At 37.3% G+C, this 13,202-nt stretch overlaps 1 protein-coding gene across 1 annotated transcript; it reads left to right on the forward strand.

Annotated features, from left to right (window-relative positions):
- Nucleotides 1-6,340: 6,340 nt before the first annotated feature.
- On the forward strand, nt 6,341-13,065 carry LOC116045901 (excitatory amino acid transporter 1-like). The gene is made up of 11 exons (XM_031293893.2): nt 6,341-6,607; nt 6,815-7,038; nt 7,307-7,444; nt 8,067-8,274; nt 8,394-8,436; nt 8,525-8,603; nt 8,735-8,939; nt 9,356-9,589; nt 9,687-9,881; nt 10,597-10,731; nt 11,795-13,065. The coding sequence occupies exons 2-11, from the start codon at nt 6,849-6,851 to the stop codon at nt 11,928-11,930; spliced, it is 1,563 nt and encodes a 520-aa protein (XP_031149753.1). The 5' UTR covers nt 6,341-6,607; nt 6,815-6,848; the 3' UTR covers nt 11,931-13,065.
- Nucleotides 13,066-13,202: the final 137 nt, after the last annotated feature.

The raw sequence follows: 13,202 nt of genomic DNA on the forward strand, positions 1-13,202 counted from the left end.
ATCCCCGAATGCTGTGTGGACTAACCAGACCCTCCTCCGCAGCACCTTGGAGGATGGTCTGGCAAAGCGATACTAAGCTAACTTAACTAAAGCAGAAAAGACCTACTTGTTTCTCTCCTCAATCCAGATTTAACTGTCTAACCTTGAAAAACTGAATTAATGTCATGTGTGTTGTAAGCCCACTTTTGAAAGTGTACCTGCAATAATGTCGTCATAAGTACTATAGGACAGTATTCATATTGATACTTTTAAACCGTGTCTATATTTAAGGGTGGTCTGCTCAAGCCCTGACCCTCTTTTAATAAGATTAGCTTCAAGAGCTGCAGCTTGGCACAGACCCATGGTTACTTGATGTCTTGGCCAGGGCTGCACTCCTTCACCTCATTCCCTTACGCTGCCGCTTTGTCTATACACGAAGATGATCTTCAGATTTACTGAAACTGTGACTCAACCACAGACCTAGATACTGTCTCTTACGTAGATAAAACACAATCAGGATTTGTAGCTTATCCTTAATAGCTTAATCAAGTAATTTGTTGTTTTAACAGCCAACTCCTAGTTCTGACATGTCTATTTAATTTAGTTCTAGAAAAAATCCAAAAAGGGATGTAAAACTTTTAAAATATTAAAGAAGCAGACTCATTTTTTTTTTTACTTTACACTCTAGCTAGATGTAGAAAATAGCTTGAATAATCTTCAAATCATTTTTGAGTGTTTTCTGAAATGTTGTTTTGTTTTCTGAAATGTTGTTTTGTTTTCTGAAATGTTGAAGTGTTTTCTGAAATGCTTTTGTGTGTTGACCTTCAGGGAAACCGAGCCCTGATGATTTATTAAACATAGAGCCTAATCTGCTTTTCTGGCTAATTTGAGTCCCAAGGAAATAAACCCCTACCCAAAGCTACCTTGTAAGCCTTGCTCACATCCGTTGATGTCACACATGCATCACACATAGCTACACAGACAAGCAACTTTAAACTGCCTAAGTCACACCCACACACAATAAACTAAAATCCACTTAATCTTTTTTGTGTTTGTTCCAAATGGTGTTGGTATCTGATTAGCCATTGTATCATTATCACACAATGTATTCTAATTGATTGTATGTGACCTGTGTTTAATAGAATTCACAAGTATTTGTGCATAAGGAAAATTCATATATTATTTCATCAATCACAGTGCTGTTCTGTCCACTAAATTGACTAATAAACACTGAGAATACTTAATTTATGATAATTTGTGGCAAACATATCCCTTCAGGGGTGTTTGTAATATGTAAGATTGCAAAATATATGACTGGTACTCAATCTAAACCTCCATCCATTCACTGTAACAAATACGGTGTACATTGGGAAAAACTCTTTAGTCATAGTAATGGCCTAAGCTGAGTCCAAAATAAGTCAAAGACTGTGCACAGTCAAGTCAAACTCAAGATCAAGTTCATATCAGCTTGAGACCAAAACCAAGACCAAACCAAATCTTTGTCATTTGAGAGTTAACTATAAACTTGAGTATCACTCAGGACTGTTTATTGGATTTGAATATGCAGAGTCAGGAAACCACCAGTCATGTAGTCTACACTGTTGTTTATTAGGTTCACCTGTATAGTCTAATACAATCCCATACACCAGCCTTGTAATTGAACCTACCTTTATGAGACTTATTATGTTCAGCTTTTGTTGACATTGTGCCAGAGATGTGTTGATTCAACTCTGTGGGATTTTTAAGGCTGCAGTTAGTGGCTGATGCATTATATTGAAAGGTGTGTCTAACGTACCCTATCTAAACTAATCTTTCATCTATTTCAGTAAGCTACACCTTCTGCAGGTGGCAATTTAAAAGACCAATTTTGTTCCCTCCTATTTGGTACATATATCATATTAGCAATTTTGGGTCTATGCCGAAAGCAGTATGTTACTGTCCAGATATCAAATGTGATGAGAAATTAGAAATCTCTATTAATATGGTGATATAAATGGACATGAATTGTTTTCTCTATTTTTTTTGTTAATATGACTGTAAACTCAACATCAATGGCAGCTTCTGTCTAAATTGCAAACCCACCTGTTTTTTTTTTTGTGCTACCAACATGTTCCACATTGCAATAGCACTCTGTGTCATTGGGTTTACTTGATCCACATTCAAATGCAAATATTTAGAGTAAAAATGCTGTATACCAATATTGTTTTATTCCCTTTTTATCTGAAGGGAGGCTTTTTGTTTTGTCTGTTTTGGTGTCTGTGTCTCTGAGACAAACATGAAGTGGGAGCCTACTTTAAGTACTACTAATCACACCTGCTAATCCCCGCTTAATGGATATGTAGGTCATACCGTATTTTCTCTTTACAGCGCTTTCCACTCTATTCAACAATTCAGTATGAAACAATCTTACGATAATTATGCTTACTTTTGTCATAAATAATACAGCTGTGTTATCTATTGTGCAAAGTGCTGCCAGTGACACACACTAAAGCATTTAGGCATTTTAATATGGTATTTAAGATCCTTGGTATGCACAATATACTCCACAAAAAGCACAGTTTACCTGTTGTGCTACACTAGTCATCAATGTTCTTTAGCACTGTAGTCAGTCTTGCTATGAATAAATAATATAAACATCTATGCTTACACATTTTTCTTCCAACCAGCTGTTTCTGGTAATGCTCAAACTCCTCCCTGGAAATGCGTTTGCACTTGTTTCCTTTTCTTCTGCTCCTGCTTTACTGTCTTATTTACTGTATCACCTCCTCCAGTGAAACTATTCAACTTTTCACCCAATATTTGATTTATGAGGAACACTATTGCTCAGTTTAAATAGACGTTATTCAGTCCTACAAAGAAAGGGGAAAGAGAAGCCGAGGGCTAGTGAAAGGAGAAGTGTAACACTAAAATCCAATCTTATTAACAACAAATTATCAACAAGAGCTGCTTGCTGTTCAAACTTGCCAAAATGAAACCTTGCCTATTGTGTGTCAAGATGATTAGACTGTATCAATAACTTTTGGCTGGAGTAAAACCTCTACAGAGCCTAGCTCATATTTGGAAGACTGCAGACATTTGAGAGTCTTTACCTTCTCAACAAGAAACATTAGGATAAACCCTCAGGATGTAGGCCACTGCTGTCCACCACACTAGCCAGTACTAATTACTTAAGTAGAATGGGGTTAGTCGTAATAAACACAGATTAAAGCAAGTACAGATTTATCAATGCAATAATATCACACAGTTTTACATTGTGTAGAAACAATAGTAACTACAGATTTATTACAAGTTACTAAAACAGATTTTACAGTTCACGTTGCTGCCAGGAAAAACAAATATTCTGTAATTAGTAATTATAAAATACTGTTACGTGGACACAAGATCTGTTTTGATTTCCACTGATTGCTAAGAAAGATATTTAGAACTTTAGATTCCTGATTATATGGTCACCAGCTAGTTTCTAACTTTATGTATCATCTGAAAAATTGGAAGAATAGAAGAGCAGTAAGAACATAAGAAGGGGTATTAAACTGCAAATATGATAATTAGTCCAGGATGTGCATGCTATTCATTGAGCAAATAAATCAATTTTTAATCTTATGTCTTCATTTGTTAATATTAAAAGTTGAAATTTCAGCAGAAGGACCATAAAAAAACTAAATTTTAAAATCTGAAATTACTAGTTGGCCAAGGAAGCATCACAAGAACTAAATACTGAAAATAAATTCTTATTATTGAACATTTTAATATTGAAAGCACCCCAGACTACCTCCATTATTTTACCAAACACTGATATGTTACAGTATATGTTAGTGTTATGTTCAAAAACTATATAGTTTACTAGATATGACCGAACTTTTGGGAATTCATTAACATTTGATAATATCCATTTCAGTATAATAATTAACAGTCACACATGAAGCACAGTTCACACTAGTTAAAGGATATTTTGTGGATTATTGGCATGTCCTAACAGAGCCTCTGTTGCTAGTGGATTCAAGAAGCTGTAAGATTAATATCTCGGCTGTACTGTCCACTACTGCTGCCATATATTGTCCTCCTAAGACTTAGTATTTTAGGGGCGCTTTGGACTTTGGACCTAAAACTTCTGTACCTAACAAAGAACTAATAAAGCTCTGGATGTCCGGCTCATAGGACTTAAGATCACCTAATTACAGAAGATCTGTTTAAAATATTCTCCTGTCGTTCGGCTTGAGGCTAAATTGTCCAACTTTGGGAGGTTGTTATAAAACAGTAATTCCAGATCTGATATCTGGCTGGTTGAGTGACTTCAGTTTCATACACGTACACACCTGAGACTTAATAACAGTTACGCTTACCACAAAAGTACAAAAAACCTTTTTGCCAAATTGTGCCTAAATAAATCTGTGTCATGTTGTCCCCCCTCCTCAAAGATCTGGAGATCCATCCGATGTAGCATATAATACAGACTTTTGACAACCACCATTCAAGTCCACATGTGATTAAAAATCAAATAAAAAATATTTTTGTCTATGTGGATGTGGAGAGAGAGACTACTGTATTCACATGGAGTGGCATTGTGGTCCTGTATAGAGCCAGTTGTGTTCTATTTTGCAGGCCCATGAAAGGTAGATGATTGCTGGCTGGTTCAGGAGGTGTAGCTATTGGTTTCTTTTTAACAGAGTAGATTTGCATAAAAATAAAACTTCTGCAGTGGCTGCATTTTCACCTTTTTGAATCTCTTTGTGCCTCTCACTTCATATTTGTCTCACTTGTAAAAAAGTAATTTTCAGTTTGCAGTGTTTCCTACAAGCAAGTGGTGATTAGTGCCTGTGAAGAATTACTTTAGAAGATGTATTTGTACAGTAAACTAGTTCTCCTCTTAACCTTAAGTGGTTTCAAAGCAGTGGAATGGTACTTTATGATTGGTGCGCTTTAGCCAATCAAAAGTTATATCCTGTCCACTGGTTTTGATTGCTGACTGACAATTTTATTAAAACAAGCTCAGGAGAATGCAGCTGTTGTTTAAATGAATGTGCAATCTAATTTATTTTGTATGTGCTAAAATCATGACATTATTCAAATGCATGGATTTCACAGAAACTACACTACATATATGACTATTTCACGAACGTATTACGATCCGATTACATCACCCCTTGATATCAATGAATACACATTCCCCGTAGTAAAACCTGCCTCAGTCAGTTTTCGGTAAAATATAATAGGACCCATAATGTGGAACAAAGTTTATTAGCTCCCAGACAGTCCCTGTCAGTGTTTAAAAAATACTTTTATTCTATTATGATTATTCAGTTTCAGACTACTTTTGTTATCTGTATGATACCTTTGTTACAGGATAATGAATTTATGTTTTGAAACTACAGTAATTATTTGTATTTAAATATTTTATTTGAATGTCTTAATCAAAACTGGTAGAGACCTGTTGGCCTACCTTGCATATTCTGTTTTATTTATATTTTTTTGTTAGTGTTACTGTTTTTTTTAATGTGCTATTAAAGGAGAATTCCGGTCAATTTCAACACGTAGCTCTGGTGTTTGTAAATTTGGAGTGTTGTCAGTAGCGAGAAAAACGAAAACAGTCGGTGTTGCCTACACCATGTTATCCTCCTGCTACAGTTTGCACCCAGGAGACTGAAACAGGGCAAGTGTTAAAAGTGCTTTTAGCCTCTTAACATGTTCAAAATGTCATTACATGTGCCCACCCATGTGAAATGATTCCTTCCGAGTGAACACAGTGAATCTGACTGCAGTAGATGTGATGTGAAGAAATGCATAAAATTTGTGCTAATTCAGCTCTGTTTAGTTCTGGTGTTGAGACGCAAGATGAGTGCTTAGGGACCGTCTACAAACTACAACACAGAAAAGAGATGGCAAATAGGCATATGCTTATTTTTTAAAGTAAGTGCTGTAGTACAACTAACAGGAGACAAATTATAATTGAGGTAAGTTTGGAGACACTACCTTATTTAGTCATTAAATTAATCAATATTTTTGTTGTATCTCTTTTCAGTGTTGTAGTTTGTAGACGGTCCCTAAGTCTTGCCATCTCAACACCAGAACTAAACAGAGCTTAATTAGCACAACCTTTATGTTATTTCTTTCACATCTACTGCAGTCAGATTCACTGTCTTCACTCGGAAGGAATCACTTCACATTGGTACTTTTAATGACATTTCAAACATGTTAAAGAGGCTAAATGCACGTTTGACACTTGCCCTGTTTCAGCCTCCTGGGTGCAAACTGTAGCAGGAGGATAACACCGATTGTTTTCGTTTTTCTCGCTACTGACAGCACTCCAAATTTACAAACAACAGAGCTACGTGTTGAAATCGACCGGAATTCTCCTTTAACTAAATCAAATCATAGCCCATTAAACTGCTATACTTGCAGGTATTATACATTTTTTAGTTGCTGTCTATTCTAAATTGAACATTAACCATTGGCATATGACCTGAGGGAAAGGCACAGACACAAAGCTGATGATTGATGTAGTAGAGTCATTCTGTGAATTTGTTAATCCACTACTACTGTGGTGACTGGGCTTCATGCGTTAAGACTGTTCACGGAATAGCATTTTAAAGGTGATCTTTTTTTCCATCAGTACCACGACACTGAGAAGAATGTGAGGATTTTTGAATTTACTTGTGATAATACTTGCTTGTTACTTCCATAGACAGATTGTTATGTAATGTTATTGATGTTCACAATATTACTCTGCTTTCATGTTGTATATTCTAGTTGTTATGTCTATTGCCAAACTTAATTAGGATTAATGTCTAAATGGTCCTTGTTCTTTTAATGCTAGTAAGAGATCTGCCCTTTTCTGCAGTCTATACTGGTTGTAGGGACTAATCAGGAAAGAGATGCTGCCAAGCCCTGATGACCTGTCTGAGTTGGACTCTGTAGAGGTTACAGAACCCCAGGAAACCCAAGCGTACCGCAAATGTAAGAAGCCCTCAGGTCATGTATCGTCATCCCAGAAGGGCTCTATTATTATGGCTTTTCTCAAGAGAAATGCTTTTGTTGTTCTTACAATGGCTGCTGTTGCATTAGGTAAGTGGTTTTCAAACACTGTAATTTATTCTCCCACAAAACCTGAAAATGGTCTTTTAATCTACCATTGTGAAGACAAATTGCAACCTGATGCTTACTTGCTTTGTAATATTACATTCAATACAATTATACTTTTTTGTCCCCTTGGGGAAATCTTTCTTGGAGTATGTTACCTATCCAGCACTGCTCTGTGTATTGGCTCTTCTGCATTTGGTATTTTGAATTCACCCTTTGACAGCTTGCTGACTTGTGTTTATGTTTCTTCAAGGGATTGGCTTGGGCTTTGCTCTACGACTCGTTAATATGTCAGCCAGGGATGTAAAATATTTAATCTTTCCTGGAGAGCTGTTGATGAGAATGCTGCAGATGTTGGTGCTTCCTCTCTTTGTTTCCAGTGTGATTACAGGTTAGATCAAACTGGATATTCAGGCACAATTTTTTAATCGATCAGTAAAGAATTGGTTTGACCGACATTACTCATGGTAATAGCTTCCTGGTAATAATCGCCACAGTAGATAAACACCGCCAATAGCCACACTAGTGGCTGGTGCAAGTGTAACTTAGACTTAAGACAAATGAAAGTGGAGCACAGCCTGTGTGTTGACCTGGGGCTCACAAACTGAGTCTGAGATGTTCTAAAATTATATTTAGTTCCCCCAGAAAGGATATCTAGTGTATAAAATGCTTTCAACACCTGACCTGATTCTCTACTGTAGCTGATTTATTTTTGCATAGTAGAGTTTGCATAGTAGTTTATATTAACATTTTCAGTGTTTTTTTTGTTTTTTTTTTAACATTTAGCTTTTTACCTTAGTTTTAGTTTGATATTGTGGCCTTCCCTGTTCAAGTTGAGTATAATTCAAGATGTTTTAATGTTTTCTTAAATACTGTATGTGGGGCCTTAATGATTTCTTAACTGTACATACGTGCATGTCAAAAATATTTGTATTTAAATTGTCCCATTAATATATGTAATGTTATTTTACATGTTATATATTATATATTACAGCCACATATTTTTATTTCAGGAATGTCATCTGTGGACAGGAAGGCTTATGGGAAAATTGGGCTAAGGGCCTTCAGCTATTACATGGTCACCACGCTTATTGCTGCATTTACTGGCATTGCCTTAGCTGTTCTGATCCAACCAGGGAAATCATCCAGGGCTGCCTCAGTGTCCTCTAGTGGTAATGCAGACACTGCACAGCCTGTGGATTCCTTTCTAGATCTAATCAGGTGTGTATCTTCCTAGGAAACTCAACAACATTTTTAATGTAAATTACAGACAACAATGTAATGCGTCGCAATTAAACAATTGGCAGTTAAAACACCTAATTAATGTTTTTGGTTTATAGAAACATGATTCCCTCAAATTTGGTGGAAGCTTGTTTCAGAAAGGTAAGATCTGCAATTGCTATTATTTGTTCTATATCATACTGTCACGGTTTCATACTTACCAAAACATTTTCTTATACTTTTTATCTAGTATAAAACAGTTTATTCCAGGAGTGTTTCTACAGGAAAGAGTCTTGGTGTCATCAATATGACAGAGACCAGTAAAAAAAGTAGGATTCATTTTTGTTCTAATTCTGTGATTGGAACTAAATGTTTTTCTAACCCAGTTAACCTTATGCTGCTTTCATACATCATCTGCCTGCCTGCCTTATTATTGTTACATTGTCACTACACCACCTAGTCTTAAAGCTATTTCCTGGGATCCCTATAGATGACACAGTACCAGTGCCAGGCACCTTAGACGGATTCAATATTTTGGGTCTACTGGGCTTTTCTGTTGCCTTTGGCCTCATCCTGGGCAGTATGGACACTGAGGGAAAACCTCTGAGGGATTTCTTTGACTGCCTGAATAAAGCCATTATGCATCTGGTCAACATAGTCATCTGGTAAGCACAGGAGCATATCATGAAGATGACTTGGCCGTGTGTTTACTTGTTATTAATTATTAATGCAATGAATTGATCTGTATGAGCTATCAATTGTATGCTGATACCTCTCCAAAGACTAGGGCTTAGCAGCGGTCATCTCTAGTGCTTACTCTTAATTATAGTGCTGATTAAATGCTGTGTTTTTTTTGTTTTTGTGATAAGGTTTTGGCACGGGATAAACAATTAATTGTCCGTGTGTTTGTTACATGCCTGAGGTTGATTGCTTGTGATTTACTGCCTAGGTGATCATCTGTGTGCACTTGTGTGCTCTATCACGCTAGCTATGAAATCTTGTGAAAACATCATTCAAATGACTCCAACATTGAACCTCTCTTATTGCCTCTCCTCTGCTGTGTCTCACCTCTATATCACAGGTATTCCCCAGTAGGAATCCTCTTCCTGCTGGCAGGACAGATTGTGAAGATGACAGACACTGGAGAGATAGGTCATGAAGTAGCCATGTATACTCTCACTGTGATTACTGGCCTCCTAATCCACAGCCTCCTCACCCTTCCCCTCATCTATTTCATGGTCACACGTAAGAATCCCTTTATGTTTATGGTTGGTCTACTCCAGGCTCTCACCACTGCCTTTGGTACTTCATCCAGGTGAGCAGAGTCTTGATATTAAACATAACACATGACAGATGCATGAACAACAGTGGAATGGCATCTTCATTTATATACTATATGGGTTTGTACACAGTTCTGCAACCTTACCTGTGACATTTTACTGTATGGAGGAAAATCACAACATGGACAAACGAGTGACACGCTTCATGCTCCCTATTGGGGCCACAATGAACATGGATGGTGCAGCACTCTATGAAGCTGTAGCTGCGTTATTCATTGCCCAGGTTAATAATATGGATTTTAACCTGGGTCAAATCATTGTCCTCAGGTAAGCTCAACACACATTGAGCTCAGACTGGTCACATACTTGTTTCAATTAATCCATGAACTAATTTTCATTAGTTACTGAAGACTTAGTAGTTACATCGGACTAAATCCTATTTAGTTTTTACATCAGACTATTTCCCATAGAGTTGAGAGGGTTTCTTCTCAGTGCTTAAAGCTTTAGTGCGTAACTTTTTGATATTTGTGAACGTCCGTTACATTCAAGCCATTGCCAAATGAGTTGCTACAAAGCTAATTAAGAGTATCAGCTCCACACAACTCTCTCTGTATTTCTCAGTATGTCTATGTTTAGAAGATTGTGTCGTCCGGTGACTTTCGTGCGCAGAAACTCAAGTGAAGATAATTATCTCTTCTGAAGAGTCCATGTTTTTTTAATCCTCCGTGTCCTCCTTGGCTACTAGTGTGTGTACTAGTGTGGAGATGGGGTGGGGTGGGGTGGGGTGGGGGGGGGGGGGGTGCGCGATCATGGAAGGCTTGTATCATGTGGATGTGCTGACAGTTTTGTTGTCATTACTTAGAATTCCTCATGGGGGCGACAGAAACTACTCACTATAGCTTTAAACAAAAATGCAAACTTTCGGTGTGTGGATCCACAAAAATGAGTGTCAAACCTAAGAGCACTGTTAATGGGTTGTGCCTGTTTTCTTATACACTAACAAGGATTACATTACATAACCATTCCTGTTTCTGCTGTTCAGTTTGATTGTCACAGCTGCAAGCACTGGTGCAGCAGGCATCCCACAGGCCGGCATGGTATCCATGGTGATTGTATTGGAATCAGTTGGTCTGCCCACTGAAGACATATCACTGCTCATGATAGTTGATTGGATACTGTAAGTGCACGTGCAACCAACATCAGTTTCAGATCTTGAGAGTGGGAACATTTTTAGAACTTTTGATCATTTGATCTATTTCTTCAAAGGTCTGTTTGAGGTTTTTGAGTTTAAGGTTAGGGTAAAGGTTGGGGATAGGTATGTGGTGAACGGTTAGAATTAGCGGTTAGTGATTGTGATTACATTATATCAATGAGGGTCTTTACAAGTAGAAAAATACAAAGTTCCCAGAGTTTAGAAACTGCATTTTTTGTTCCTTTCTGTTTTAAAAGTCTATTGTGTAGGATTTGAGTGATCTATTAGCAGAAATGAAAAAAAAATTATGTTTTCATTAGTATTTAATCACCTGAAAATAAGAAATGTTGTGTTTTCGTTACCTTAGAATGAGCTGTTTATATCAACATATGGAGTGGGTCCTCTTCCACCGATTCTGCCATATTGCACCGCTATGTTTCTACAGTAGCCCAGAACTGACAGTTCAAACAATGGCTCTAGAGAAGGTCATTCGTGTTTTCGCGCTGACCACCATAGTTCTCCTACATGCTTGGCACCATACAGTCCATGCTTGGCACACATGAGAAGTTTCAGTTGGTTGCAATCTGCAACCTCACAGCAAGATGCCACTAAATCCTACACACTGAACCATTAAAGCAACACTAGAGAACTTTTCCCGCCTCGGCCCCCCTACAGGTTGGAAGCGGAATTGTCCATTACATTACATTATACAAGTTTGCCAGATCGGGTAGCGGATCTGTAGTTCGAATGAACTGGACAATGTAATGTAATAGACAATTCTGCTTCAAACCTGTAGGGGGACCGAAGTGGGAAAAGTTCTCTGGTGTTGCTTTAACTGAAAAAACTATGAGAACATTTTCGACGATTAATCCAGGTTATAATGTTATTGATTTTGCCTGTAACATTGTTAACTTTTACCCTAAAAGTATCCTGTAACTTTACATTTTGTAACCACCCTAAACTTATGTGTGTATAGTTGTGTAAGTAGTAAGTGTTGTAACACTGACAAGTTCCTAGTATAACCTCAGATCTTCTTGTTTGTTGATAGGGATCGGCTAAGGACTACCACCAATGTGCTGGGTGACTGTATCGGTGTGAGTGTAGTGCAGCATCTCTCCAGACATGAGCTGCAGAGCTTCAGCCCTGCAGAAGAAAGCTTGTTGGAAGAATGCTCCCAGCTCTGAGCACCATGAGGCTTTGCACCATCTTCTATGTTATTGTAGAATGATAACAAAATACTTTTTTGTCTTGGTTAAATTGACAAGGTGCATTTTACTACCCAGTATACAGTAGTAGTTGATAATCATTTAGCTTGCAATATGGACAGTTATCCCCAGGAACACATTTTAGCTCTTCAAAAAGAAAGAGTCAAAGAAACCCTGTGACTTGCAGATGTTAGTGGAATAGACATTAGAAATGGGCAGGTCTTCTCCTCTGTGAATTAGTTGCCCCTGCTTCTGCTCGTATTAGGAAGAGTGATACATTTTGGAGACATAACCCTCAGCACTTGAGGAACAGGAGGAATTAACATCACACTCCCTGCAGCTTTGCAGTTTCAGCTTGATGCATAAAATAGTGGTGTTCTATGTACAGTATGTTTGATATAAAATGTTAAACTTTAGAATTTGATAAAACTAGTATAGGCTGACAGTATTTGCACAGAGAGTATACATGTTATAATAAATTAGTCAGTTTGTGCCTGTATACTGTAACTGGTGTTGTTTTGGGTTTGTTTTTAGTCTGATTTTGGCTCCATAATGCTTATATTTTGTGATAAAACCTTTGGCTGCCATTATTTCACACTGATAGAATTCCTTTCTTGAAGAACAGCAGAGTGTACTTTGTGGATTGTGGAAAATTATATTGATGTTGAATAGTATACAGGACTTTATAGAAACAGACCATAAGTTATGGTGCTAAGGGTGTTATATTTTACAAAATATAACACAGGCTTTACTGTACATGTACATGTTATCAAGAAGTCAGTCCAACCCATGTATCATAAATGTGATTAGACCAGCACACTATTTCCTTCCTTGTTGCATTGTAGATATGTCTTTCATAGGGAACACTCTACCACCATCTGGTGGCAGGACAGTCAACACTCAAGACAAAAAAAAATATCTGTGACCCAGTTACACATGGGTGATGAATATAAATACATATAGAACTGTTTAGCACTCTGTGAAAGTAAACACAATACAATGTGAGCCTGGAACTGAACCAATTATTTTTCTCTGCAAAAAGCTACAGGAGTGTGCAGTTTATTAAGGAAAATACAACAGAACATTGTCATTTAATCTTGTTGACTATAAAAAAGCACTCAAAGATCTTTAGATAGTTCTCAAAACAAGATAGAGTAAGCCACAATTAAAGCTAGGCAAGAAGGTATGTTCTTAAAGACCTGAAACTACCTTAACTATTTTCAGCATCTCTCAACAGTACCTGATTTGTGG

The sequence above is a fragment of the Sander lucioperca genome, chromosome 9, assembly GCF_008315115.2.
Source record: "Sander lucioperca isolate FBNREF2018 chromosome 9, SLUC_FBN_1.2, whole genome shotgun sequence".
NCBI classification, from domain to species: Eukaryota; Metazoa; Chordata; class Actinopteri; order Perciformes; family Percidae; genus Sander; species Sander lucioperca.

Coding starts and splice junctions, on each gene's coding strand:
- LOC116045901 (XM_031293893.2), top strand. CDS start 6,849: ATGCTGCCAAGCCCTGATGACCTGTCTGAGTTGGACTCTGTAGAGGTT. Junction 7,445..8,066: donor TGTTTCCAGTGTGATTACAG/GTTAGATCAAAC, acceptor TTTTTATTTCAG/GAATGTCATCTGTGGACAGG. Junction 8,437..8,524: donor TGGAAGCTTGTTTCAGAAAG/GTAAGATCTGCA, acceptor CTTTTTATCTAG/TATAAAACAGTTTATTCCAG.